The 27,998-nt window shown below is 38.5% G+C and overlaps 1 protein-coding gene and 1 long non-coding RNA gene across 2 annotated transcripts in view; one reads left to right on the forward strand and one right to left on the reverse strand.

Annotated features, from left to right (window-relative positions):
- Positions 1–15,001, reverse strand: part of TMCO1 (transmembrane and coiled-coil domains 1) — a 51,368-nt gene extending 36,367 nt beyond the window's left edge. The window contains exons 1-3 of the mRNA XM_079921686.1: positions 14,790–15,001; positions 14,304–14,381; positions 4,987–5,046 (exon numbers count right to left, since the gene is read on the reverse strand). Coding sequence (XP_079777812.1) covers positions 4,987–5,046; positions 14,304–14,381; positions 14,790–14,859 — 208 coding nt within the window. The 5' untranslated portion in view covers positions 14,860–15,001. The remainder of the gene's footprint in view (positions 1–4,986; positions 5,047–14,303; positions 14,382–14,789) is intronic.
- A 152-nt stretch (positions 15,002–15,153) lies between these two features.
- Positions 15,154–27,998, forward strand: part of LOC307183077 — a 39,584-nt gene continuing 26,739 nt past the window's right edge. The window contains exon 1 of the long non-coding RNA XR_013827349.1: positions 15,154–15,286. This is a non-coding gene — a long non-coding RNA (uncharacterized lncRNA). The remainder of the gene's footprint in view (positions 15,287–27,998) is intronic.

A 27,998-nucleotide genomic window follows, 5' to 3' on the forward strand; every position in this document is an offset into this window, starting at 1 on the left:
GAGCACATTATGAGTAATACCGATATAGAAAGAACCACAGGAGACAAGCCAAAGTTAGACACAGGCAAAAATTAAATGCTAGGGAAGCACTGCAGAGAAAGTGGGGAAGTTGAACAACAGAAGAGAGAGAAGTACTAAAAATTAATAGTGGAGCCCAATGTCTGGCTTTATCCCAGGGCTTGCTCTGCCTGCAGGAATTGCTTTAACACAGTTCCTGCCTTCCTGTAACCAATTAGTTCAGCTTTTCCTGAGTTCTGGATCACATATATCTTTAAATTCCTCATTACTTGAGGTAACTTGACTGCAGCCGAAAGATCTAAATAAAATTCATACATCAAAAGTAGTTTCTCTTTTATGAGACGGAAACGTAAAATAACCAAAACATCTGCTCCTGAAATTAAGAATGGGAAACATAAAATCTTCCGACACCTCAGTTTCAAGTTAATGTCTCTATCCAAGACCATTATCTCTAAGAGCTTCACCTAGTGATATCAATGACATTTTCCTTCTCTAAAACACTGAATATTGCTGACCACATCCCTCTTACTAAAAACTCCCTTCTTTCAATGCAGCTATATCATTCTTTATAGTCTCCCCATTACTGTATATATATGTTTGCTTTTTAAAAAATAAATTTATTTATTTTTGGCTGCATTGGGTTTTCGTTGCTGCTTGCGGGCTTTCTCTAGTTTTGGCGAGCGGGGGCTACTCTTTGTTGCGGTGCACGGGCTTCTCATTGCGGTGGCTTCTCTTGTGGAGCACGGGCTCTACGTACGCGGGCTTCAGTGGCTGTGGCTCGCGGGCTCTAGAGCACAGGCTCAGTAGTTGTGGCGCACAGGCTTAGCTGCTCTGCAGCATGTGGGATCTTCCTGGATCAGGGCTTGTACCCGTGTCCCCTGCATTGGCAGGTGGATTCTTAACCTCTGTGCCACCAGGGAAGTCATATATATATATATATTTTATTTTAAAGAAACCCAAGTGGGGAATCTGAGCAAAGGGAAAGTAAGGGTTGCATAATAACAAAATTGTAGATAGGATCAGTATACAAAAATACATTTAACTGGTCTTATAAAGTTGCTGGAGATGAACAGCAAATCTGACTCTATGCTTATTAGCAGCCAGTCTCAAAGTGGAGGGAAAAACCATCAGTTCAAGCACAGGGTCAATAAGATAAAAAATAAATCAATTATTTATGAGAATCATTGCTTGTCTTGACACTGAAAACTACTAGAAAGTTTCCATAATTTCTCGTCAAAGGGGTATCGTGCAATGTTGTAGATAATGTTCTCAAAAATAGTCCATAGCAACTACAGTAAATTTTATCTGGCTGAGTTTTTCATGACATGTCTAATAGTGCAAATGTCAAGGAGAAATAGAGTAGAAGCAATTTTATAAAGTCCAAAACTATATACAAGTTTAGGTTTATAGATTTCTGATAGTCTGGTTTAATTTAGGAGTAAAATTTATAAATCTACAGAATGGATAGGATGTTTGTCCTTCAAGCAACTCCTAACTAATATTATGTCTTGTAACTCCTATTAGATTTTGACAAGCAACTCTTCATAAATATTATTTCTTTTACCTTCTGATGACATTTTGGTGAGCAAACAATTTAAGGTAGCATTCCATGGTAAAATAATTTGAGTATAGATAGTTTGTGCTGTCAATTTTAAGAGTAGTGGGTAATGTGCCTTCCATTTTTATATCTTGCCTATCCTTTATAGCAAAGCTACTCCAAAGAATTACCCATGTTCAATGTCTTTACTTCCTCACCATGCATTATCTCCCTAATTTATACAATCTGGCTTCTATCCCTTATCATGCCACTGAAATTATTCTTCCTAAATCACTAATTATCTCTGTTTTGCCTTTTAGATATTTAATACCCAACCTCTAATCCTTCCTGTCTTCTGAAACTCTCCCCTCAACTTCCGTGACACAACTCCTTTCCAACTTCTCTGGCAATACCTTTTCAAGCTCCACTTCTTCTTCTACCCCTTAAATTTCTATGTCTCAAGACTCTCTCCATCCTTAGCTCTTTGCTTTTCTTACTTTATATGGTCTCCCTGTGTGATTTCATTTACTTTGTGGACTCAATTATAATTTATAATCATATGATTCTAAATTCTATTTGTAGCCTTTATCTGCCAGCTCCAAACCATACATACAATAGTGTACCAAGTATTTCCGCCCTATTGTCACACAGACACTGCAAATCTAACATGTTCAAACCTGAAATCATCCCCTCCTCTTCCTCATCCCAATCTGCAACTTCTCTGATATTTCCTCTCCTAATCAGAAATCTGGGCTGTTTCCCAGACTCATTCGTCTCTACATACCCTACATCTAAAAAGTCTGCAAGTCCTGGGACTTCCCTGGTGGCACAGTGGTTAAGAATCCGCCTGCCAATGCAGGGGACTCGGGTTCAATCCCTGGTCCGGGATGATCCCACATGCTATGGAGCAACTAGGCCCATGTGCCACAACTACTGAGCCTGTGCTCTAGAGCCCATGAGCCACAACTACTGAGCCTACGTGCCACAACTACTGAAGCCCCCGCAACTAGAGCCTGTGCTCCACAACGAAGAGAAGCCAAAGCAATGAGAAGGCCACGCACTGCAATGAAGAGTAGCTCCCGCTCGCCACAGCTAGAGAAAGCCTGTGTGCAGCAATGAAGACCCAATGCAGCCAAATAAATAAATAAAACTAAGAAAAAAAAAAAAGGCCTTCAAGTCCTGTTACATCTACTTCCTCTATATCCATTGAATCTGCACCATTCCCATTGTCAATGCCTAGGTTCAGGTTCTTGCCATTTGCATGCCTAGGATACTTAAAAAGCCTCATAACTTCCCTGCCTCCAGAATAATCCCCTCTCTGATTTATCCTCCAAACTATTGCCAGAGTTGTCTTCCTTAAAATCTGATTTCAAATCTGTTTAAATCCCTTAATGGTTACGGGAAGACTTCTGCATACGTTAACCTCCTTACCTTAGTTTAGGCCCTACTTATTTCTCTAGACTTGTCTGCTTGTACTTTACACATACCTTCTTTTTTAGTTGTTATACTAAACTATTTATAGTTCCAGGTATATACCTTGCTATTTGATCCCTCTATGCTTTTGTATATGCCTATCCTTCTACCGAGAATATACAAGGCTTACAAATGCAGATTCTTGGGACTTCCTTGGTGGCGCAGTGGTTAAGAATCTGCCTGCCAATGCAGGGGACACGGGTTCGAGCCCTGGTCTGGGAAGATCCCAGATGCTGTGGAGCAACTAAGCCCGTGTGCCACAACTACTGAGCCTGTGCTCTAGAGTCTGCAAGCCACTGAGCCCGCGTGCCTAGAGCTGTGCTCCACAACAAGAGAAGCCACCGCAGTGAGCAGCCCGCGCACTGCAAAGAAGGGTAGTCCCTGCTCGCTGCAACTAGAGAAAGCCCATGCGCAGCAGCGAAGACCCACAGCAGCCAAACATAAATAAATAAATAAACTTATTTTAAAAAGCTGCAGATTCTTAAAGTTATGAATGACTAGGTTCAAACCCCTTCTCTACCACTGACTTAATCCATCATACCACTGAATGACCAAGAGCAAGTTACTTAAACCTCAATTTTCTCATCTCTAAAATTGAGGTAACACTGTTCACTACCACATACCATTGTTAAGAGAATTAAATGTCAAGTGCTTACTTCAGGGTGTTGCAGATGGTAAGAACTCAACTGACCAGTATTTTATTTATTTATATTTTTACTTAGTTAACGCACACTAAAGCTTCAAGATTCAGCTTAAGCATTATCTCTTAAAGAAAACCTGATCCTCTAGATTGGTTTGGATATCCTTTCTTCTTTACTTTTATGACACTCAGAATATCTCTCTAAAAAGTAAGTATTACACTGCATTGATCTGTTTTTCCTCTTTAGACCTCTTAAAACAGCAGTCCCCAACCTTTTTGGCACCAGGGACCCGTCTCGTGGAAGACAATTTTTCCACAGACGAGGAGGGCGGGTTTGTGTGTGTGGGGATGGTTCAGGTGGTAGTGCATACGATGAGGAGTTATGGGGAGCGGCAGATGAAGCTTCGCTCCCTCACCCACCCACCACTCAACTCCTGCTGTGTGGCCCCATAATGGTCCGTGGTCCAGGGGTTCGGGACCCCTGTCTTAAAAGACAGAATTTTTTCCTACTTTGTTTCTCCAATGCCCACCAGAGTGACTGACACATACAGAGCAGATGTACAGTAGCATCTTGCCATGGAACTAAATGAAAAGGCCATTTAGAGCACATCTGATACTCCTACACTAAACTGAAAAGCTTTAACCAGAACAGAACACTTGTATAGTCTAGCCTGGTAGAGTAATCTCCCAGGATTTAACAGCAGTGACCTAGGCACAGAGACATAGTTTCTGAGCCAAATACACAATTTCACAACCATTTTGTTCTGACTGTAGAATCAGGAAGCATCATAAAGTATAAATACAAATCACAGGCAGTCACTTATAAATTGTCTTTTTGGAACTGAACTACATTCTGTATTAAATTCTAAATTACACTGGAAAACCAAAAACATATAATTATTTTGCAGACTAGGTAAAATTACTCAGCAGAAAATTTCCTACATCTTGGTAGATCTCCATCACCAGTCAATTCTCAGTAAGGAAGTTATGGCAACAATAAATACAAGTAACTCAGACTTAACTGGAAATAATCATCTCAGATAAGAAAAACAATACCCTTTTACAAACTATGCCAAGAACCTTCAGCCAAGTTCAAAAGCCATGACTGTCAACACCATTTCACTAAACTGAAATTTCAAACCTAAGAGCAAAAACAAGAGAGAGAATCAAGTAAGATAACATATGCAAGTGCTTTGTAGACCATAAAACTATACAAACATAAGTTACCACTACTAAATACTTTATTACATTTTCATTATCTAAGAATTTATTTCTTCCAAGAAACTTCAATATTTTGTATACCAATAACTCATCTTACCTATTTTCTTTTTTTGTTGTCTACCAGCTGACTCCGTTATTGTTTCCTTCTTCTTTTCCACTGTAAACAACATAGTAACACAATAAAAATTAATTATGCATTACACAAAAGAAACAAAGGATGTTTTATCACAGCTGAACCAATGAAAGAAGCTTACAAGAAAGTTACATGCTGCCTTTGATTATGGTCATGGTTAACTGGTATGCTCCCACACCTGCTGACAGTAAAAGGTAGACACAATATTCTAAAAATAAAACAGCAATATTGTAAGCATCATTAATTAAATACCCATAAAGGACTTTATAAACACAAAGTCATAATCAAAACTGAGATGATTTTCAGACCATTAGCTGTGGGTGATTGCCTTAGGTAGAGTCTAAGCACAATTTTAAAATTCTGCTCTCAGGTGATTAATTGTAGTGCCATTCTCATATTCACCATAGAAGGTGGGCATTCATTCATTCAGTTATTGGCTGCCTAAGTTAACAGGCACCATTCTAGGTAAATAAAAAGATAAACATGATCCTTGCCCTCTAAAAAGCAATTTAGTGAGGGCACATAATCAAGTAACAATTATAGTATAGAAAAATGGCAACACATGCACAGGGTAGGAAGATCAGGAGAGCCAAAAAAGCTACGACTAAATTTTTTTGAGGCTTTTCAATTAATATGACAATAGAGTAACAGTAAGCTTTTGAAGAAGAATAGTGTTAATGTATTTATATTTAATATTTACTATCTTTAATCACCTATGAATGGACTAGCAATAGATACACCAAAAATTACCTTTACTCTATTTACATTATCTGTTTCTTATATTATCTTAGTATACTTCCTTTACTAGCAAATAGTACAGTACATGTATTATTTCTAAAAGCTGCATTAAAGAGAATTGGCAGGTAGGAATCTTTCCCTTAGTATATTAAGTATGCTGAATTCTAAAAGGAAAATTGGTGTTACTCCTTTATCAAAGAGATATAAAATTCAATTTAACTCCACTATTACAAATAAAATGGTAAAGTTCTGACTAAAATAAAATGGTAAAGTTCTGACTATAATAAAATGTGTGTGTGAATTGGGTGTCTAAGTGACAGGTACTGTTCTAGGTAGATAAAAAGATAAAACATGACATATATAGGGGGAAAAAAGAGGGATATTTTTGTTTGTTTGGCCGCACCAGGCGGCATGTAGGATCATAGTTCCCTGATCAGGGATCTAACCCATGTGCCCTGCAGTGGGAGCTTGGAGTCTTAACCACTGGACCACCAGGGAAGTCCCAAGACAGAGATTTAGAATGAACTACTGGTATGAGATCATAAAAGGAAATTAAGTCAAATTCTACAAGATGTTACAGAAATAACATTTTAAAAGACAAAATGGACAGAAACATTGATGCTTTATTCTTTATCATTATTATTAACCAAAGAAACAAAAAATATCTTTCCCACCTCAGAAGGACTATAACACAGCTACTTGGCATTTAACCATGACTGAATAAAAAACAAGGGGGAAAAAAAAAGTCAGAAGGCTAGAGAATAGAAACATAAGATAATACAATGAACATTAACCTGATCTTCTAGCACACTGGATTAAGACTAGATAAATCTTTTCTAGGGATAATATAAATTAACCTAATGGTTTTTTAACCTCATGAAGTTGCAAAGAAACTCTTTTTGCTGATATTTATTCACCAGAACCTCACCCCATAACAAGAAATGGAGATACTGGACTTCCCTGGTGGCGCAGTGGTTAAGAATCCGCCTGCCAATGCAGGGGACATGGGTTCGAGCCCTGGTCCGGGAAGATCCCACATGCCGCAGGGCAACTAAGCCCGTGCGCCACAACCACCGAGACTGCGCTCTAGAGCCCACGAGCCACAACTACTGAGCCCACGTGCCACAACTACTGAAGCCCACACGCCTAGAGCCCGTGCTCTGCAACAAGAGAAGCCACCGCAATGAGAAGCACGCGCACCACAACTAAGAGTAGCCCCTGCTCGCAGCAACTAGAGAAAGCCCGCACACAGCAATGAAGACCCAAGGCAGCCAAAAATAAATAAATTAATTAATTAATTTTAAAAAATAAAGGGAGATCCTCCTCTAAAAAAGAAAAAGAAAGAAAAGAAATGGAGATATCAGAGTTGACAAAAATAAAAGACGTCTACTATGAAACACATTTTTTGCCCATGACCTGGTATTACTGCGTTCTGAATTAGAGTTGTCAAACAGTTTATAAATTACTCTAAAAGCTTTATCCTGTTGCACTGTAAGCTAAAGAAATACTTCATACTTTACAATAATTTGTACTTAATAAATGTTCTCAAATAAATAATTTTGTTACAAGAATCCAATTACATATAGTACTTTAAATCTTTCTCATTTACTGAAGTGTTCTTTCATTGGTCTACATTATTAAAGTGACACAACGAAAAAAGACTTACTGACATTTAGAGCACACTCATAAGTCTAGTGACCACCTAAATCAAACAGCTTGGTACCTTTATGAAAGCATCTTTTGTCAAAGGCCCCACCACAATAGGACAGCTTTGTAGGTAACACCAGTATTCTCCAAATAATGCCTCTGATCAGATCTGCTCAAGATACGAAATCTACACCTAATTCTGATTCAAATATATTTATATTTCTTTGTATTCCTCAAAAACCCTACAAATTTTTTTGAGGTTTTAATTATTTTAATTTTTTCATTTCATTTTATTCTTTTACATTTTGAGCCTGTGCTTCCCATCGCTTTATTACAGAACAAAGAGTAGATGAAATAGCAAGGCTTCCTTTCAGTTTGGTTTATTACTATTGATTGGTTTGTTCACTGAAATATGTGAAAATACACTTTAGTCACCTTAAATTCATTATTAGCTATCAAAGTCCAAAATGTACTGATTGATTCAAAATTGTTTCAATAGACAGAAAATTTCTACTTTTTCAACTGTGGCTGCCTACTTATTTAGATTCATAAAGAATTTTTGTTTGCCTAAAGTTGTGAATAGATTAGATTTTTATCTAAGTTTAAAATATCAGGTAGTAACTATTTTAATAGTCTACAAGTTGGTGATCATCCAATGAGAGTTGTCACTGGAAAACATTTTAAAGAACAGATACGTGTATACGTATAACTGAAACACTTTGCTGTACGCCTGAAAGTAACATAATGTTGTTAATCAACTATACTCCAATACAAAATAGTTAAAAAAAATAAATAACCAAAGTAAAACACTCATTTATTTTAAAGAGTCAGTTTTAAAGATAAGCGATGGTCTTATGCTTACCCCCACTCCCTATTTCCTTCATTTCAAAGAGCAACCACTTTTACCTCTTTTAGCTGATTATTTTGATATTTACCCCTATATCCTTTTTTTTTGGTAGCACCGGTGGCTTGTGGGATCTCAGTTACCCGACCAGGGACTGAACCCAGGCCATGGCAGTGAAAGCACCGAATCCTAACCACTAAACCACCAAGGAACTCCCATAAAGTTTTTTTTTTTCTTTTAACCCCTATATCTTGAAATAAGCTAGTTACATCATAAAATCCATTGTTATAGTTGTAATTTTGGTTAAATGTGAGTTCAACATTTACAAAATTATGATCATGAAAATACTGTTCACAGGTAATTTATGCAGCAAACTATTTAACTTCCTGCAAGTTTTTCCTAGATTTATGGCATTTTAAAATTTGTTTGGTCGTCTCCGTACTTATCACTAATTCAGCCCCAAATTCTTAGTTAGCTGTCTAAATCTTTCCTGTACAAAGTCAGATCACTAGGCATTATAAATTTTCCTGAAGAAGTTTCTCCTAGCACCCTCTTACAAGCTCAGCCTGGTGCACAGCTGACATTCCTAAGAATGTCAGATCTAAATCTGCCTTCATCATCGTCCGGGCGATTCCCTTCACCTGAGTCCTGTGTTGGAGCTCTTGTTTCCTAGAGTTCATATCTTCCTTTTCTTCTTTGTTTACTCATTTGTCTTGGTGTAGTGTATTTTCCAATAGTTGGCTGAGATAAAATTTTTTAAGGCCTTGCATATCGGATAATTTCCTCAAAGGATCCTTTATGTCTGATATGTTTTTATTTCTGTCATTTCCATGTGACACTTTTTTATAGTTTCCGTCTTCTGAAAATCCCCATCTGTTCATGCATATTGTCTACATTTTCCACTAGATCCTTTAACATGTTAATCATAGTTATGTACAAGTTCTATGCCTGGGCCATCTCTCTCTCTTTTTTCTTTTTTTCTTTGGTCACACTGCACAGCTTGCGGGATCTTAGCTCCCCAACCAGGGATTGAACCCGTGCCCCCTGCAGTGGAAGCGTGGAGTCCTAACCACTGGACCACCAGGGAATTCCCATGGGCCATCTATAAATTTGGTCCCTACAAACTTTTCTTGCCTGGATCCATACGAAATTTTGAACACAGAATGTCAGAAGGGATTATGTTTGCAATTAAGACGTTTGTTCAAAGAGGGAATTTACCTTATTTCTTCCTATTAAATATCCCATGCTAAATAATAGTTATCCATTTGATTACAAATATCTAGAAGACAGTATCTATGCCCGTTCATTGCATACTGCACTCATCATGGTGACCTCTACAGCAAGCAAGCAATCATACGTGTCAACTGATCATATAAATGAAAATAATACATGCTCACTGAGTTCTTGTGGTTTTTTTTTTAATTGAAGTATAGTTGATTTACAATGTTGTGTGAATTTCTGCTGTACAGCAAAGTGATTCAGTTATACATATATACATAAGTTCGTTTGCAGATTCTTCTCCATTATAGTTTACTACAAGCTATTGAATATAGTTCCCTGTGCTATACAGTAGTACCTCGCTGTTTATGTATTTTATGTATAGTAGTTTGTATCTTCTAATCCCAAACTCCTAATTTATCCCTCCCCCGACCCTTCCCTTTTGATAATCATAAATCTGTTTTCTATGTCTGTTCTATGCATGTTCACTGAGTTTTGATAGATTACCTGAAATAGAGGACTTAAGACCATAAGAAATGCCATGAGACATTCCAATCATCACCAACCTACCTCATACTTATCTTCAAATAATTGACAAGCACATTAGTCAATTATATTAAAAAATACAACCATGGAAGCTTTGCCTGGCAACTATTACTTTGAATTTAGGTGTCAGGTGAAGGAGACTTAACTTCTATAATACAGATAACTAGAAACAAGGCAATTAGTTGTGGATACTAAGGAAGCCCAAAATCTACAGAGCAAATTCATGTAAGTATTTAAGGTATGAGAATATTAATCAAAACAAATTCGAAACTAAAGGTGTTTTGTATTCCGTAAGACTACTCCATGATACATGTGATATGAAGAAATTTGTCTTTGGATGCCTCTGCATGCTGGCTAACTAGTTTATGATCATAGCAGAACAATTCCTCACAAAGAATACATGTGATGTTATGTTATAGAGATCATTTATTCTTTAAGCTATTCAACATGCTTTTATCAAGTAGTGAATCTGTGCCAGGACCTGTGTTAAGTGCTAGAGACACAAGGGCCTTTGCCCTCATAGAAATTACAGTTCAGTTGGGGAGAGGACATTATTTGAATAATAATCATATATAGAAAAAATTGTAATTATGATAAGTTCTCTAAGGAGAAGTATCTGGATAAATTAAGGTCCATGATCCAAAGATTTGATCCTGCTGGGGAGACTAAATAAGGCTTTGAGATCTGAAGAATGACTAGGAGTTTATTAGACAAATGAGAAGGGAAAATTATTCCAGACAGAGGAAAAAGTAGATACAAAAGCCCAGCTCCATAGTAGGAAAAAGCAAGATTGGTTCAGAGGATGGCTAGAGAATAGAAAGGAGGGAAAAACATGACGCAGATGTGGTCGGAGAGGGAGAGAGGGAGGTACCCGACCACGCTAGACCTTGTAGGACACACCTTTGTCCTCAAAGCAATGGGAAGAAATTGACTGTTTTAAGAAGGGCAAATAACACAATCAGATTTGTGTTTTGAAAAACTACTCCAGGTGTTACTGAACAGAATAAATTTGAGTGGCTGCAGGTGGAGCAATGAGGAGTCTATCACAGTAAATCAAATGAAATGTGATAGAAGTTTAGGCTAAGTGATGGTGGTGGAAATGAAGAGATGTGGAAAGACTGAAAACTCTTCAGGAGGACAACAGGATCAGGGGTTGAGAGTGGACTGCACATACAGGGTGACAGAAGGAAGTATTTGAATCAACAAATATTTATTAGACATTTCCCATGTGCCAGCCACTTTTCTAGGTGCATGGGATACATCAGTAAACAACAATGATAAAAAAAAAAAGAACCCTGCCCTAGTGAAGCGTTCATTGTAGCAGATGAATGAAAACAAAACAAAACAAAACAGCAGGATAAGGAAGATGAGGAGCGGCAGTGGTACAGGAGGTAGGCTGACTGCAGTTTTAAATAGGGTGGTCAAGTTAAGACTCACTGAGGTGAGCTGTGAACAAAGATTTGAAGAAGATACAAGGGTTAGGTAAACAGATATCACAGAGAAGAACATTCTAGGTAGAGGGAACAGCCATTAGATAGGTCCCAGCACAGGAGCGAGGCTGATGTGTAATAAGGAACAGCAAACAGGTCAGTGAGGGTGGAGCAGAGTGAATGAGAGGGAAAGAAGATCAGAGCCGTAACAGGGGACCTCTGTAGGCCACTGTAAAAACTTTAGCTTTTCCTCCTAATCAAAATGGGACACCATCACAGAGTTATGAGCAGAGAAGGGACATGATCTGATATACTTTTTTTTTTTTTTTTTTTTTTTTTGCGGTATGCAGGCCTCTCACTGTTGTGGCCTCTCCCGTTGTGGAGCACAGGCTCTGGACGCGCAGGCTCAGCGGCCATGGCTCACGGGCCCAGCTGCTCTGCGGCACGTGGGATCTTCCCAGACCAGGGCACAAACCCGTGTCCCCTGCATCAGCAGGCGGACTCTCAACCACTGCGCCACCAGGGAAGCCCCGATATACTTTTAAAAAGATTATTCTGGCTGCTATCTTGGGAACAGATTACAGGGAAACAAGACCACTTGCTGGAGGCTATCACAATAATTCATGCAAAGAATGATGGTGGTTTGGACTATGGTAGTTAGCAGTGGAGGTGATGTAAAGTGGGCAGATTCTGGATATATTTGAAGGCAGCCCAACAGTACTGGATGTGGGCTGTGGGAGAAGAGTCAAAGATAACTACACAAGGATTATGTCCTTATGTCCTACACAAGGACGGGATTACCACTGACCAAGACACTGTGACGGCTACTAATGTAGCAGGCTTGGAAGTGAGGAACAGTGTTCAATTTGGACAGGTTGGGTTTGAGATATACATTAGACATTCCAATGGAATTAACAAGTTGATAGCTGGATATTTGAATCTTGCATTAGTAGAGAGGGCTAAGGATATAAATTTGAGGGTCACTGGCAAATAGAGCACATAAATGAGTTCCTTAAGGGAGTATAGAGGGAAAAAAATAAATTTTGAGTCACTCCCAACAACAGGAAGTCAAGAAGAGGAACCAAAAAGGAAACTGCAAAAGAACGACCAATTGACAAGGTAAGTGCAAACCCAAGAGAGTGTGGTGTCCTGAAAGCCAAATGAAGAAAGTATAGTAAGGTTTCTGGCTTGCACCATTGGAAGCAAGGAAGTACCATTCACTGAATAGGGAAATACTGGAAAAGGATCACATGTGTGAAGGTAAAGATAATGAGTTTGGTTTTAAATATGTTGAGGTGCATTAACAACACTGAATAAATGAAGGAACAGTAAACCGTAATTTAAAAGGCCTGAATTTGGTTTCTAATTCTTTGTTTGCTCTGAGACATTAATACATCATTTAACCTGAGTCTCAATCTCCTTTTCTAGAAAAGGAGAATAATTTTACACAACTGACCACAAATTGTTACTATGTGGATATTAGAAATGGGATGTTGTAAAAAAGAAAACTTCAAACTCTTATGAAGACATACAGAAAAGTCATAGAATACAGAAAGTCACAAGAATTTTAAGATGTGAAAGTTAGAGTTAATCTTTATAAGGCAGAAAAGGAGACTGAAAACCAAATCAAGCTTGTAAGGAACCATTCACATTATACCTATAGCAGCCCCCTCAGCTGTATCCTGTGGAATTCTTGTTTTATTTCAAAAACAACAAACTCAACTTGTTCTTAAACTTTTCCTCAAATACCCCTTCAACCATCAGACCCAAATGAAAGTTGGCTTATCCCTGAAGACACCACTTACATTGACACCAATCATTATGACCTGCTGTTCTCCAAACACACCTTACTAGTTAAAATTTCCCTTTTTGCACATATGCTATATCCTTTGTCTGGAACTCCTTCCTCATCTCATCCTCTGTCCAAATTCTAACTACGCATGAAGGACTGCAAGGCTATCTGCATCACAAAGGCTTCCATGGCCCCTCACAACTGAATGGGGTCTCTTCTTTAGAACCACCACAGCACATAATAAGTACCTCTCTTGTCAGTTACTCCACTGAGGTTTGTATGACGTATTCTGCATAAAAGTCTTATATTTGGGGACTTCCCTGGTGGCGCAGTGGTTAAAACTCCACCTGCCAATGCAGGGGACATGGGTTCAAGCCCTGGTCCGGGAAGATCCCACATGCCGCAGAGCAACTAAGCCCGTGTGCCACAACTACTGAGCCTGTGCTCTAGAGCCCGCAAGCCACAACTACTGAGCCTGCGTGCCACAGCTACTGAAGCCTGTGTGTCTAGAGCCCGTGCTTCACAACAAGAAGCCACCACAATGAGAAGCCTACACACCGCAACGAAGAGTAGTCCCCGCTCACCACGACTAGAGAAAGCCTGCACGCAGCAACGAAGACCCAATGCAGCCAAAAATAAATAAATAAATAAATTTATTAAAAAAACTTTTCTTTAAAAAAAAGAAAATCTTATATTTCTAAACAGACTTCAATTCTAGTCAGATTCACCTTTGTATTCCTATGAAGTTTTTACATCAGTTGATGCTCCTAAAATATGTACTGTGAACATGCACTCAGTGAGCCTGATGTATTGAAACTGTTTTTAAAGGATGTTGCCATACTCACATTTTTTTTTTTTTTTCTTTGCGGTACGCGTGTCTCTCACTGTTGTGGCCTCTCCCGTAGCGGAGCACAGGCTCCGGACGTGCAGGCCCAGCGGCCATGGCTCACGGGCCCAGCCGCTCCGCGGCATGTGGGATCTTCCCAGACCGGGGCACGAACCCGTGTGCCCTGCATCGGCAGGCGGACTCTCAACCACTGCGCCACCAGGGAAGCCCCATACTCACATTTTTTACTCTGTTTTTCCACTTCTGCCTTCAGTCTCTTGTACTTGTCTGTCCTGTAAACCAGGACCCAGGTTATACCTGAAACATTAAAAGCAGCATGCTAATAGTGAAATGTTTGGAACGGTCACAACAGCCTTTATTAGTGGTTACCGTTGGATAAGAATGGATTTCAATTTTTTGCTTTGTATTCACCAACAGTTAACTTTTTTCAAACGTTAAGACAACTGAATTTTCAACCAAAACTGTGACACGATACGAAGGTGTCTTCACAAACACGCAAGTGAAACCTCCCCTAGACCGAAGAAACCTCGGCAATCGATTCCACACTACCCCTCCCGCTCCTGGAGGTAAGATTCCCTGGAATGGAGATGAAACCCACTCCCACCCCCGCCAAGGCTCGCGACCTCTCCCTAGGCTCGAGGGACCCAGGGCCTAGGATCCTTCCCTCGGGGACTGATCAAACGTCAGAGAAGCAGCCGCTCTCACCCTCGGCGAGCAGAGCCGTACACACGGAGATAAACACGATGAGCAGCGTGTCTGCGAACATGGTGCTCATCTTGCGCTTCAGTCTCTGCACTCCCACCCGCCAGGGGGGAAGCGCTCGAAAGCCAGGGAAAGTGAAAGGAAAACGACTTTCCTAGATTTCAGGACAGCCGAGTAACACACCAAAAGCCTGGAAGCCTCACTCTCAGCCTGGAAGCCTCACTTCCGCTTCCTGGGCGCAGCGCCGGAAGTGCTTCTCCTGGCGGTTCGCGCTACCGCGAGAATCCCGCGGAAACCGAGCTGCATGTCTCTGGGACTTATGGGCTGGCGCTCAGGCCGAATCTCGCGAGAGTTGGAACTGGAGCCGCTGAAACGGAGTTACGGAGGCGGAACGTCGTCCGGCAGCGTTTGCTCACGGTGGCGCTGGAGTGTGCTTTCTTCTCGCCCAGAGTCCACTTGTTTTGACTCGTCTGCGTTTCTGTCTCAGTCCCACATCTAAGGTCGAGTAGGTAGTTTAGCCTGGGTTTGCGTAAAGTGGGGAGTTTGACCTCACGTACCGAATGCCTGTGTTTAGATGCCGGGCCACGGATTTGGGGCGCGAACGTCAATGAATCGTGGGCCGCTGGCTTCCAGGCACTCACATCCTAGTAAAAGAGAAAAACTTGTACGTACGGTGTGATTGGGGTTTTAATAGAGGTATGACCAGAATGCTGCGGTGACCCGGTTGAGGGGATGGTCAGAGAAAGCTAGTAGAAGGAATTGAAGCAGTCGCTTAGAGAAGTCTGAGTGCTTTTGTAGAAAGCAAAGTCTTTCCAGGCAGAGACACGGTGCTTGAAAATACCCGGTGTGTAATGAAGCAGTGAGCGGTTTGTCTTGAGAAGGGGTCCTAAACCCAAATACCCATCATGGTCAGGTATAAAGTATTTTACACTGGGTGGGCGTAAGAAAATGGTGGGAGGTACTACGATGAGCAAGGGAGCACTGACTTTATCTGAAGGGAACAATTGCTACATCCAACCAATTTCCCTTGGAGAATGAGCACCCAGTTTCCAATACCTTCCCATTTTTCAAGAAAATCCAAAAACCCTGATTTTATATGAAATTTTACAAGTTCAGTCTATAAATGCTGGTAACTCATTAAATTTTAAAATGGGTAGAGAAATTGTCTCATTAGCTTGGTTTCAGCCTTTTCAGCTTTTCCAGACTGTGTCTGTGTGAGTGTGTAGGAAAATCTGGAAGCTGGCTGAACTGTTTCCCCTTGACCTGTACTCTCTGTCGTTTTTTTTCTTTTCTCGTAAACTCCCAATGCATTTTATTTATAATTTTCCTATAACACTATATTTGGCCTTTATTAGTTATATGTGCATTTCTTGTCTCCTCTTTACACTTAGTGGCAGAGACCCTGTTTCCTTTTAACAGATATTGAGCTTCTCTTCATGTGTCAGGCTCAGTGGTAGGCACTGTTAAGGTTGGAAAGAGTGATTAAGATACTACTACTGACTTCCCTGTAAGTTATACATTATAACAACATATACTAGAGGTGTCAACTGAAAAAAATTGCACAACCTGAAAGTTGGGAGTTATATTTTATTCCGTGCGGACTTTCTGAGGCCTTAAGCCCGGGAGGCAGCCTTTCAGCTCTGAGACACTGCTCCAAAGAGGTAAGGGAGGAGCAAGGATATATAGGAGTTTTTGCAACAAAAACCAGGTAGTTGGCAATCAAAAGATTACTGCTAATTGAAGAAAAACCAGACATCTCAAGTTAATGAATTTAGCTGTGTATGGGAAGATGCAAGAGTTTGGGCTTATTGAAATCCTTCCTTTGATATGCACCTTAACTGTCTAGGGCCAGTATCCTGTTTTTTACTCCATCCTGAATCCCCTCAGGTTGCACCATTGGGGACAGCTGCAGTGGCTGACAGCTTGGTGACCAGCAGCCTGTTTGTTTTTCTCTATCCTGAGTTGCCTCAGGGCTGATGTAGTGGCTGATGGCTTGATGGCCACAATATCCTATGTTTGCTGATATGGCAGGTGACATTTAACATCCACAGAGGTACTCATAAAATGTTATGGGAGCACAGATGAGGGCAAGATTGGTTCTTTCTGGAGGAGTTGGAAAAACTTCATCCCACCTGAACTATTCAACTTCGATGGTTTTTATTCAGCTTTGTATCACCCATGGTAAATGTTGAGGTGCAACAGAGCATGACCTTTGAAGTAAGGCTTGGTTTTCTTTTTCTGTTTTTTTTCTTTTTGGCCATACCACGAGGTTTCTGGATTGAGCCCAGGGCCCCGACAGTGAGAACACTGAGTCCTAACCACTGGACCGCCAGGGAATTCCCCAGACCTGGTTTTCAATTCTGGCTTTGCCACTGAGTTGACAGCAGTCCTTGAGCATATTGTTTAACATCTTTTTTTTTTAATAAATAAATTTATTTATTTATTTATTTTGGGGTGTGTTGGGTCTTCGTTTCTGTGCGAGGGCTTTCCCTAGTTGCGGCGAACGGGGGCTACTCTTCATCGCGATGTGCGGGCCTCTCACTGTCGCAGCCTCTCTTGTTGGGGAGCACAGGCTCCAGACGCACAGGCTCACTAGTTGTGGCTCACGGGCCTAGTTGCTCTGCGGCATGTGGGATATTCCCAGACCAGGGCTCGAACTCGTGTCCCCTGCATTGGCAGGCAGATTCTCAACCACTGCGCCACCAGGGAAGCCTTGTTTAACATCTTTGAGCCTCAGTTTCCTTGTCTATAAAATAGTAATAGCATCAGCTACATGAAACTGTTAGGAAGATTAAATTCGAAAGAGTAATATTATAAAGCATATAAAACTGTTTGTGGCACACATAGTTGATCAAATCCAACATGCTATTGATTAGAAGATGCACTATTATTTTATGTACTATTAAGAAAGAAAATAATTAAACCATGACACACCATTGATTGTAAGATGCATCCCATCCAGAGGTTTAAAATATGGAGAGAAAAGTCTTACAATCAGTGAAATACAGTAATAAAAAGCATTTCAATTATTCCTATGTGAATATTTACTACAGAACTGTCTGCTATGATAACATTTCCTTCTCTAGGGCAACAATATCATGACCCTAATGCCCTTTGTTCAAGAACAGTGCTAGAGGCAATTCAGTGACATCTTTACTACATGCTACCAGATTCCTTTATCATATCTCTAAAGTCTCATTGTATTAATTTTTAGATTTCAAAGTCTTCTCCATGAAGACCACTGTCCAAAAATTCACTGTCCTGCTCCAATTTCTATGACTACTATAGGCTTTTGTACTGGGACTTCCTTTCACTATTCTCTAGGGTACGAGTCACTATTTCCTGGACCCACATCTTCCGCCTTAGTTTATACTTTTTTTATGTTGTGGTACAACCTCAAGTAACTTCCTGTGAAAGGTAAATTGGAGCTAAACTTCAATGTTCTTACATTATTAGTAGTAATAATTAAGGATAATAATACCATTTTTAAACAAATATTTAGTACTAGGTGAGGCATTGTAAAAGATTATGAGAGAAATTAAATCTCTTCTCATAACTGACGTATTAAAGGATATGGTCTTTACGTTTGAATCGTAATCCTACTTCATGCAAGCTGTATTACTCTAGCAAGTTAATTTAATTTCTCTGAGCCTCATTTTTTTTTTAATCTATGAAGTAGAGGTAAAAATACCTACCTTCCAGAATTACTGTGAGGTTTGTATAGGGTTGAGAACAAAATTCTGGAGTCAGGCTACCTGTCTTTAAATCTTGGCTTCACCACTCAATTTAATGTGCAATTTCAGGCAAATTATTTCACTGCACTGTGCCTTGGTTTCCTTAAATGTAAAATGGCATAATAATAAGTCCAAAGTTGTTTTTTTTTAATTATTTGAGCAAAATATTTAGAATGGTACCCGGCTCATAGAAAGGTCACAATAAGTGTTAACTGTTATTGTTACTGGTTCTTATTAAACCACCTAGCACATAATCCTTGAACTAGTTTTTTCTCATTCTATTCACTTTCCCTGTCATCTTGTTTTCTTCAGTAGCTTCAGTTACCATTTACCCACTGATAATTCATGAAATAATATCTGTAGCTCAGGTTTCTTTTCTGATTCTCAGACCTAGTAACTTAACTGCCAACTGGGCATTTCCGTTTGGATATCCCAGACTGAACCTATCCAGTTCTTTCACTCAAACTCCAATTTTCCCTTCTTCCCTTATACTTAGCAATCCAAGTGTTCATAGATGGATGAATGGATAACCAAAATGTGTCCATATATATGTGTATATATATATATATATATATATAAAATTCAGTCTTAAGGAAATTCTAACACATTCTGCAATGTAGATGAGCCTTGAAGACATTACACTAAGTGAAATAAGCCAGTCACAAAAGTGTGAATACTGTATGATTCCACTACGAGGTACTTAGAGTAGTGAAATCCATAGACACAGAAAGTAGAATGGTGGATGCTAAGGACTGGGGAGAGGAGAGTTATTGTTTAATGGGCACAGAGTTTCAGTTTGGGAAGATGAAAAAGTTCAGGAGATGGATGTGGTGGGTGATTATTGCACAACAATATGAATGTACTTAATATCACTGAACTGTACCCTTAGACATAGTTAAAATGGTAGGCTTGATATTGTGCATATGTTACCATAACTTAAAAAAACTTTTTTAAGTTGGACCATATCTAGAGGATGTGGATCAGCAGAATCTTTTAGTCATTTCTAGTGGGAGTATAAATTGGTACAGCCTCCTTTGAAAATTTGTCATTACCCTGTAAAGATAAACATTTGGTAACCCCTTGACCTACCATTTTGCTCCAGGTATATACCCAAAAGAAACTTGAACAAGTACCAGGACATACACAAGATTGTTCATATGAGCATTCTCTTTAATATCAAAATCTGAAGACAACCCAAATGCCCATCTAGGAGTAGAAGAATAGATAAATAAATTAGAATATATTTATACAGCACTCCAAATGAATTTATTGCAGTTATATGCCATAATGTGCATTAATCCTAGCAATATAATATTGAGTGAAAAGAGTAAGTCTAAGAATTACATACAGCATGTGATAGACTTCTTATAAAGTTAATAACTTCTAAGCTGCCCCCCCAAAACTGTTTAGGAATATATATATATATATATATATATATATATATATATATATATACACACACACACCTGTGATATTAAAAAGAAAAGCAAGAGAATGATGATTTAGATAGTGTTACCTTGAGTGGGAAGAGGCTGGGTGATGCAATGGAGGGTCAAAGAGGTGAATGTCAATGTAAATTCATGTCCTAGTTTTCATGTTGGTGGTGATTTCGTGGATATTTGTTTGTTTATTTATTGGCTGTGCGGCTTCTGGGATCTTAGTTCCCCAACCAGGGATTGAACATGGGCCCTCAACAGTGAAAGCTCGGAGTCCTAACCACTGGAACGCCAGGGAATTCCCCTGTTGTATTATTTTGAATGAAAGAATGAATGAATGCTTGAGAGCCTTGAATGAACCAGTGGTGAGAATGTGTCATGAGCCAAGAATAATAGTGAATCTAATTTTCTGCATCTGAGCTCAAAAATATTTTATCTTTTTATATTCAATTTGATATCTCTTTGATGCAAGTAAAGAAAAGGGGGGAAATAATCTTTTAAATTACTTGCTATCAAGAAAAAAATGATACTCTAGAAAAATGTGTCACATTTCTCTTGTGGCTTCAAGTATCCTCTTATTGACTGTCACTTTTGCCTGGGCATTTAAGCATCCCAAGTGTAGAAGATCAGTGATAGTGGAAAGACACCAGAATATCTTGAGTTTGGATGGGAATTTTGCAAAATAAGCAGTGTTTCTTTTTAAGAAAATTAGTCTGCCATCTTTACATAGAATAGATTTATTTGGAAGGGAGATTGCAGTCAGGAAAACCAACTATCAGGCTATCATCATGATGTAGTTTTCAAGTGAGGAAGCCCTGAACTAAATAGTATCAGCAGAAATTGACAAGAGAAAGTCCAATAGAGTTTTGAAGGATGAAATAGTAATTCTTAGAATTAAATAAAATGAGGTGAACAAGAATACTTCAGTAATTATAAGGTTTCTACCAGAGGCATTTCTAGGTGTATTGTGACCTAAAGCTTATACAATTCTTGGGCTCTTTTTACAAAGAACAATATGGAATTACATGTCAAAATTAGGTACAAAAGTGAATACTTATTTATTTATTTAAAAGGGGCCAACGCAAGTGAGGATCCCAAAAGCGTAAGTTTCTTTCATTAATTCCATGGTAAATCTGTCTCTGCATTTTGACAAACCTGACATAGAATGTCTGGGAAAAGTAGCCTTTTAAGAGCGGAAAATATAAAAAATTTGGTTTTGACAATAAGCTTTATAATATTAAGAGTTAGAAGGGACCCTTGAAAATGCTTAAATACCTAAACAAGTCCACATGCCTTTTCTCACATGTGAGTCTGGGCCATCTTTAATAGAAGCTTAAAATCTGAGGTGACTTTTCCCATTAGAAATACACATTGTCATGCTTACTCAGTATTCCTATGGTAGATTCTTGGCCGATAATTCACTTGTACTCACTACTTAGACTCTTACCCACCTTAATAATTCACTTTGCTGCCAAAAAGGCATTGATTTTATTCATGGAGAAACATAAATACCATAAACAATACTACTAAATGTTCATTTCTCTGACTCTGGGCCTTTTCAGGAGCTCCATCTCAAATTGACATATACACCAAGCACAGGGCCTGTTAGTAGATACTTAAAAATATTTGTCAAAGGGATGAAATGCATGTTCTACGTACAAAAGCATTCAACCAAAGCACAGGGAAATTTTAACTTTCCATTCTTGTGGTACAGATCACTTATCCTTTCCCAAGCAGAGGGAAATTGTTCTGTGCAGGACAAATTGGACCTTTTTCACTCATTTCAGTCTGATTCTTACGCATTTTTCTGTGGTCTGTTTTCTGTGTTCTCTCTGAACGTCATGCAAATAATTCATTCCATAATGTTCTGAACATAGATGGCAGTTGGTTATTTCAGGTAAAACTTCCTAAGTGACTGTACCATAGTGATTTTACCTCTATCTGAGGTCTGATCTTCAACTTTGAAAGTTCAGAAACTTCATTATATGGATTTGTATGAAGGTGATCAGATTTCCATGAACCTAGGTTGAAGGAAAGTGACTATCCCTGTCATTTAGACTAATGCCACATTGTAGGTACTCAGTAAGTGTTTTCATTAATGATTAAGTAAGAGGCAGTAAAATGAAAGTTTGTTGGAAATAACAGATAATTTAGTACAGCTATATCATAAGACAAAAAGCTGGAGAAGTAGGTAAGACTTTGAACTGCAGGTGAAACACAGTCCAAACTTTTATTCAGAGGGCAGCGGAGCCTTTGAAGATTTTATAGCAAAAAAAAGTGACATGATCAAAGTGGTGCCTTAGGAAAAATAATTTGGCAACACAGTTTAGAATGAATGGCAAATTAATTAGAAGACCATATTGACGTCCAGACGAACAGAAAAAGAGCCAGAACTAGGGTGTCAGTGAAAAGAATGAATACTAGAGAAACCAGGAAAGTAATTCATCGGACTAATTTAGCGTGGCTTAGAGAATAGAGAAAGGAGAAATGGCAAAAATTATTCTGGTGTTTCTAGTGTGGCTAATGGGGAAATGGATCCTTAACAGAAACTATGTTATACAAGCTCAGCATAGTCTTGTATGCTCTTTGCAATCTTTTTATCTATCTTTTTTCCTAAACCTCTATCCTATTTGCCTTTTAGAATCTTCCCTACCTCTCTCACATCTTCCAGCACATTGGAGCTTGTCTCATTTCAATAAGTTCACCTTTTTATTCTCAGAAATCTAAGGTAATCTGTGGTAAATTTTCTCTCTGTGTTTCATTTGGGATGGTTTCTAGTGCTTTATCTTCAAATTCACTGAACAGTCTTCTGCAATATCTAGTATGCTGTCACTTCAGTGTGGTTTTCATCTAAGACAATATGGTTTTCATTTCTAGGAGTTCTATTTGTGATTTTTTAATATCTTCCGTGTCTCTACTTAGCGTGTTCAGTCTTTTCTCTAGCTTCTTGACCATATGGAATTCAGATATAACACTGTTTTATACTGTTTTTAACTACCACCCTAGATCCAAGAATCTCAACTAACCCCAAACAGGGTAAGTGTAAAAAGAAAAGCACATTATAATCACATTGCTGAAAAGTGCTGATAAAGAGAAAAATGAAAAGCAATAAGAGGAACTAAAATACACATTATGTACTGAGAAACAAAATTAAAATGACAACAGCTTTCTCATTAAAACCTAGGCAAGTCAGAAGATAGAACATTTTTAATACTCTGAAAGAAAAAAAAACCTGACTTTTCATGTAACAAAAATATTCATCAAAAACCAAGGTAAGATAAAGATATTTTCAGACAAATCTGAGAGAGGTGGTCTGTAACATATTGTACTACAGTAAAAGAAATGTTGAAGTTCTCCAAGCTGAAGGGAAATGATACAAGATAGAAAGTTGGATTTATACAAAGGAATAAAGATCCCAGAAATAATAAATATGGTAAATATAATGATTCTCATAAATAAACTATAATTTATTTAAAAGATATCTGTTTAAGCAAAAATAATAATAGTGTATTGTGAGGTTAATAACGTGTAAAAGTGAAATGTATGACAAGAACAGCAACAAAGAATGGATGGGAGAAATGTAAGTATACTTGTATGATTTTTACATTTTATCATGTCGTATAATAGTATTTGAAGATAGAATATAAGTTAAAGATGCAATTGTAAACTCTAGATCAACCACTAAAAAACTAATACAAAAATACAGCTAATGGGACTTCCCTGGTGGTCCAGTGGGTAAGACTCCACACTCACAATGCAGGGGGCCAGGGTTTGATCCCTGGTCAGGAAACTAGATCCTGTACGCATGCCGCAGCTAAAGAGTTCGCGTGCCACAACTAAGAAGCCCACATGCTGCAACTAAAGATGCCATATGCCACAACAAATCTCCCGCATGCCGCAACTAAGACCCAGCGCAGCCAAAATAAGTAAATAAACAACAACAACAACAAAATATATATATAGCTAATAAGCCAGAAGTGGAAATTAAATAAAATAAAATAATTCAAAAAAACCAGGAAAATATTAAAAAGGGGACAATGAACAGATCATAAAAATAGAAAACAAATGGCAAAATGGTAAATTTAAACCTAACCTTCTGGAAAATTACACTAAGTGTAAATGGTCTAAACACCAAAATGAAGAGGCAGAGATTTTTCATACTGGCTTTCATTTTTTTTTTCAAAATTACATTTTATTCTGCTATTGATGTGATAAAAATAATACATGCCTAATAAATGAACAAATAGGAAGAGGTCAAGCGATGTTACTTGACATCATTATGCCATTCTTCTGTTGATCATACTGGCGTTTAAAAGGAACCAATTAAATAATACACAAATATATATATATATATAATGTACATATAGATATGCAAGAATATAATATATTCTTAAATATTAAAACTCATAAGTTAAAAGAAATTGGAAAATATTACTCTTAAGAAAGCTGAACTATATTAATATGAGACAAAGTAAACTTTAGGACAAGTATATTACCAGGGGTAAAGAGGACATTTCATAATAATAAAAAGATTAGTTCAACATAAAGACATAACAATCTTCAATGTATATGCACCTAATTCAGAGCTTCAAAATACATGAAATAAAAGACTAACAAACCAGAAAAGAAAAATAGATAAATCCACAGTCATAGTTTGATACAAGTAGGTAGAAAATCAGTAAGAATATGAAAGACTTGAAAACATTAGCAAAATAGTTTGAGATCTAAAATTAAAAACATGAAACCATACAAGCCCTAGAAGACACAGGGATAAATTTCTTTAGAACTGGGAGAGGGGAAATCTTTTCTTAACTAGTACCCAAAATCAGAAGAAATGATAATAAAGACTGATACATTTAAGTGTTTAAAGATTATAAATATTTTTTTTTGCATGGCAAAAAGGGCTACAAACATAGCAAAAGACAAATGAAAAACTGCAGCTTGTACCACAGACAAAAGGCTGATTTACATTAAGAAACTGAGATCCATAACATGATAGGACAATGGACAAAATTCACAAATAGGCAGTTCACAAAAACGACAGAAAAATGTCTTAAACAAAAAGACAGTGGAGCTTACTCATAATAAGAAAGTCAGTTTAAAACAACACTGGGGGACTTCCCTGGTTGTCCAATAGCTAAGAATCCACCTTCCAGTGCAGGAGACATGGGTTTGATCCCTGGTCAGGGAACTAAGATCCCACATGCTGTGGGGCAACTAAGCCCACAACTACAGAGCCCACGCACTCTGTATCCTGCATGCCGCAACTAAGGCCTAACTAAGCCAAAAATAAAAATAAATAAATAAATGTAAATAAACAACACTGAGACACCATTTCTCAACTCTCAACTCTCTCACCTATCAGAAATCCAAAAATTTGACAACATACTCCATTAGCATGGCTATGAATTATCAGACACTCTCATACATTGCTGATGGAAATGCAAAATTGTATAACTGCATGCAAAGGAATTTGGCATTATCTGATAAAATTATATATGCAAATCAATTTTTAGGAAACCATCTTGAAGAAACAATGTGAGAGGGAAAGAAAAAAAGCACAATTAAGTTCTCACCCAGAATATCCATTTTCATGGTATTGGCACTCTTACATATTGACTCTCATTTTTTTCCCCATTCAGGAACTGAATCACTATTTTTTCTCCCCCAGGCTTTTGTTACAGTAATTATGTTAAGTTCTGGAATCTATCAACTTTCTTGCTATTATGGCATCTTTACAGTTGGGTTGGAGGAGCAAGACTTCAGCCCAAGTTTGCTGTGTGTCCCCAAAGGGTCATTTTTGAAAGATGTTTTAATTTTTTAACAAAAATTCAGCTTTATTGAGGTATAATTGACAAATGAAATTGTAAGATATTTGTAGTGATTTGATACACATATACATTGTGAATGATTCCCTCCATCTACATAGTCAACACATCAATTGCCTCACATATCTTTTGTGTGCATGTGTGTGGTGAGAACATTTAAATTCTACTCTCATAGCAAATCTCAATTATACAATACAGCCTCATGTTAAAAAAAAAAAAAGTAACAGGCCAAAAATGGAGTCATTTGCCCCCCATGGCAGCAAACCAAGACTTCAACAAAAAGAACAAAGAGTGTGGCTTATCATCCCATTTATAAAAGGGTTAAGTTGCAACTCACTGAGATTGCTCACCATCTGTGCGCTCTGAGGGGAATTCAGAATGGGATGTGGGGGGGGACTTCTCTGGTGGCACAGTGGTTAAGAATCCACCTTCCAATGCAGGGGACACAGCTTAAGCCCTGATCCATGACGATCCCACATGCCACAGAGCAAGTGGGGCCATGGGCCACAACTACTGAGCCTGCACTCTAGAGCCTGCGAGCCATGACTACTGAGCCCGCACGCCTAGAGCCCATGCTCTGCAACGAGAGAAGCCATCACAATGAGAAGCCCATGCACCGCAAATAGAGAAAGCCCTCATGCAGCAGTGAAAACTCAACACAGCCAAAATTAATTAATTAATTAATTTTTTAAAAAAGAATGGGATGGGATGGATGGGGAACAGCATGAAACATTCTGTGCTTTGGGCTCCTAGATAGCTACGATGCATATCTAAGGAAAAATTTCAATGACCCCAAATGCTTGAATCTTCCCATACGCAGAAAAGCATTACAATTACTAACTTGAGATATCTGTTCTTTGTGATTAGCAGTCATCTTTTACCAAGATACATGCTTGACTACATGTATTTCCCAGCCCCACAAGTCATGTATATCCTGGCTCTTCCCCCACCTCTTCAGAGCAGCCCCTCAGAGCTACTGAGAGGCTGTCTCCTGTGCTATAGTCCTCTCTAAGGTCCCTGAATAAAACTTAGCTCACAACTTTTACATTGAGTAGGGTTTTTTTGTTTGTTTTTTAAGATAAGGAGTTTTTAAATTTTTTTATTTATTTATATTTTTTTGTCTGTGTTGGGTCTTAGTTGCTGCACGCGGGCTTTCTGTAGTTGCAGCAAGCGGGGGCTACACTTCGTTGCAGTGTGTGGGTTTCTCATTGCGGTGACTTGTCTTTGTTGCGTAGCATGGGCTCTAGGTGCGCAGGCTTCAATAGTTGGTGTGTGCAGGCTTCAGTAGTTGTGGTATGTGGGCTCAGTAGTTGTGGCTCGTGGGCTTAGTTGCTCTATGGCATGTAGGATCTTCCTGCACCAGGCATCGAACCTGTGTCCCCTGCACTGGCAGCGGATTCCTAACCACTGCACCCAGGGAAGTCCCCTCATTGTGGTTTTGATTTGCATTTCCCTGATGATTAGTGGTCCTGGGCACCTTTTCATGTACCTGCTGGCCTTTTGTGTGTCTTTGGAAAAATATCTATTCAGTTCCTCTGCCCAGTTTTTAGTTGGATTGTTTGATTTTTTGCTGTTGAATTGTATGTGTTCTTCATATATTTTGTGTATTAATCCCTTATCAAATATATGATTTGCAAATATTTTCTCACATTCCATAGGTGGCCATTTCATTTTACTGCTGGTTTCCTTTGCTGTGCAGAAACTTTTAGTTTGATGTAGTCTCACTTGTTTATTTTTTGCTTTTGTTGCCTCTGCTTTTGGTGACAAACCCCAAAACACCATCAACAAGACTGATGTCAAAGAACTTACTCCCTATGCTTTATTCTGGGAGTTTTATGGTTTCTGGTCTTACATTCAAGTCTTTAATCCATTTTGAATTGATTTTTGTATATGATATCAGATAGAGGTCCAGTTTCATTCTTGTGGCTGTCAGTTTTCCCAACACCATTTATTGAAGAGACTATTTTTTCCCCATTGTATATTCTTGGCTTCTTTGTTAATTGACCAAATATGCATGGGTTTATTTCTGGGCTCTCTATTCTGTCCCATTGATCTATGTGTCTGTTTTTATGCCAATACCATACTGTTTAGATTACTATACCTTTGTAATATAGTTTAAAATCAGGACATGTGATACTTCCAACTTTGTTCTTTCTCAAGATTGCTTTCACTATTTGGGGTATTTGGTAGTTACATATGAATTTTAGAATTGTT

Source organism: Stenella coeruleoalba (assembly GCF_951394435.1).
Source record: "Stenella coeruleoalba genome assembly, chromosome: 1".
In the NCBI taxonomy this organism is placed as follows: domain Eukaryota; kingdom Metazoa; phylum Chordata; class Mammalia; order Artiodactyla; family Delphinidae; genus Stenella; species Stenella coeruleoalba.